Source organism: Rana temporaria, chromosome 2, assembly GCF_905171775.1.
Source record: "Rana temporaria chromosome 2, aRanTem1.1, whole genome shotgun sequence".
In the NCBI taxonomy this organism is placed as follows: Eukaryota; Metazoa; Chordata; class Amphibia; order Anura; family Ranidae; genus Rana; species Rana temporaria.
Genome location: NC_053490.1, coordinates 370,009,125 through 370,011,053, shown reverse-complemented (window position 1 = coordinate 370,011,053; position 1,929 = coordinate 370,009,125). Strand labels below are relative to the sequence as shown.

General features: G+C 39.4%; 1 protein-coding gene across 1 annotated transcript; it reads right to left on the bottom strand.

Moving 5' to 3' along the window:
* LOC120927219 (probable helicase senataxin) lies at positions 1-1,114 on the bottom strand. Its single transcript, XM_040337754.1, has one exon. The coding sequence runs from the start codon at positions 949-951 to the stop codon at positions 337-339; it is 615 nt and encodes a 204-aa protein (XP_040193688.1). The 5' UTR covers positions 952-1,114; the 3' UTR covers positions 1-336.
* Positions 1,115-1,929: the final 815 nt, after the last annotated feature.

Here is a 1,929-nt window from a genome sequence, read left to right as displayed (position 1 = left end):
GCGGGGAGCCTTTTTCAAGCTTAGTTTTTCAACAGTGGAAGCTGGTTCAGGACACTTGTGCATTTTCTTTGGTTGCACCACAGCAGGGGAAGCTTTACCCGGGCTTCCATTCCTCCTAACATATCCCTGGCCTTTTAAAGGACTTTCAGCTTTGTTTGCTTTGCCAGTTTGCAGTTTCCTTTGAGTTGCTGGAGATTTTGTGTTCCTACTTTTGGCATGGAAAGAAACTGGTTCTTTAGCCAATTTGGGCTTTTTTATTTTAGCGTCTGTTTCTGCGACAAACTCATGAGATCTTTTTTCATAAAACACACTGGAATTCTCAGTCTCATGTGGTCCTTAATTAACACCATGATCTTTTCTAGATGGAGTGTTTGCAGTAGTGGTTGATAGTTTAAATTGCTGGTCTGCATCTTTAGCTGCATTCTTTATTATATCATCAGAAACATAGTCGGTGTCATACCCCCACTGATTGAGATCATTGTTTTGGTCAAAGTCCTCAATATTGTTGGTCTCTGGCCTTGAGGATTTATTTTCTTGAATATTAGGCTTCGTCTCCTCCAACTGTGAGTCACTCCACACAGAATATATATCACCCTCGGTTTCAAATTCAAAACATTGTGAATCATACTCCTCAAAGCTTGGATTGCCAGGCTCAGACTTGACTTGATCTGGTCTCTGTATTGGTTTTTCTGAAGTATCTTGACCAGTGTCCTGCTTTTGTATTGAAATAGATCTGCAAACCGGTTCTTCTGGGTCAGTGTCATCCGAGATTGTTATAATATGATCAGATTTTGCTTTGGAGGAAATATCATCATCCCCAATAGCTCTAGTTGCCCCTTTAACATTCCTCTTTAGAGAATACTCTGGTACATCAGACCCCTGCTGATTTGAATCAACAGAAAAACTTGAATCTTTCATCTGTGCCACCTCTGCTGTGTAATCGCGATTCATTTTAGTTTTTATAAGAGCTGACTTTTTGTAATTTTTCCTTAGCAGCTTTTTCTTAAGCACAGACAAGGGAAGATCATCATCTATTTCACTGTCGACTACAGAGTCAGAGTCAATATTGCTTTCTACAATAGAGAGATTTTCCCATTTGTTTTTTTTTGGCAGGTCAGATAGAAAACAATATGATTTCAATGTAGTAAAAATTGGTATTTATTCACATGTATAAAATTCCTTAGTCAAGAAGTGGGGCAAAAAATAAATTACATAATAGAAAATAAGTTGCGGCATGGCACAAAGACAAAATTTACATGTAATGTATAAACAGTGCACAACATTACATTTATACGGCTAATAAATTGTATTGCAGTATAAACTGTTACTAACGCGTTTCGACCTTGCAGGTCTTCTTCAGAGGATTTATTGTGACTGGAAAGGAACACACACGGGTTAAACATCTCATAACATTTAATTTGACTTTTTGATTGCAAAAAATACACCTTTAAAATCACCCACCATTACATCCATATAGAAAAACCTTAAAATAAGGGACACATGGGTGGAAAAAGGGGAAGAAAACATGATAATATATATATATGAAAGATGACGAAGTGGTTAAGTTAATTATTTACCTTAGTAGAAATGTAAAGAACGTCTCAGTGTAGTGCTCTATGCTGGATGGGGGTATCCGACAGTTCTCCCAGGGATAGTCCAAAACCTGGATATCATACGCAAGCGTCCGCGCCGAAGAGCTCCGCTCAACACGACAGGGGATCACCCCCTAGGGGTGGAACCAGCGTGGATTGGACCGACAGTGGGGGGAGGGGAGACAAGGGCGAAGAAAAAGGAAAAGATAGGCCTGCGAACAGAATGGTGTACATTACAATTCTGAGGCTTTGTATGTATATGCATACAGGGTAGGTACCTAAGAGGTGCTAAAAGGGTGCTGGGGGTAAAGAAATAAGACAATGTCTCCCTAAAAGA

Bases quoted from the DNA above. Each gene is read 5' to 3' on its own strand.
- LOC120927219 (XM_040337754.1), bottom strand. From the start codon at position 951: ATGAATCGCGATTACACAGCAGAGGTGGCACAGATGAAAGATTCAAGT.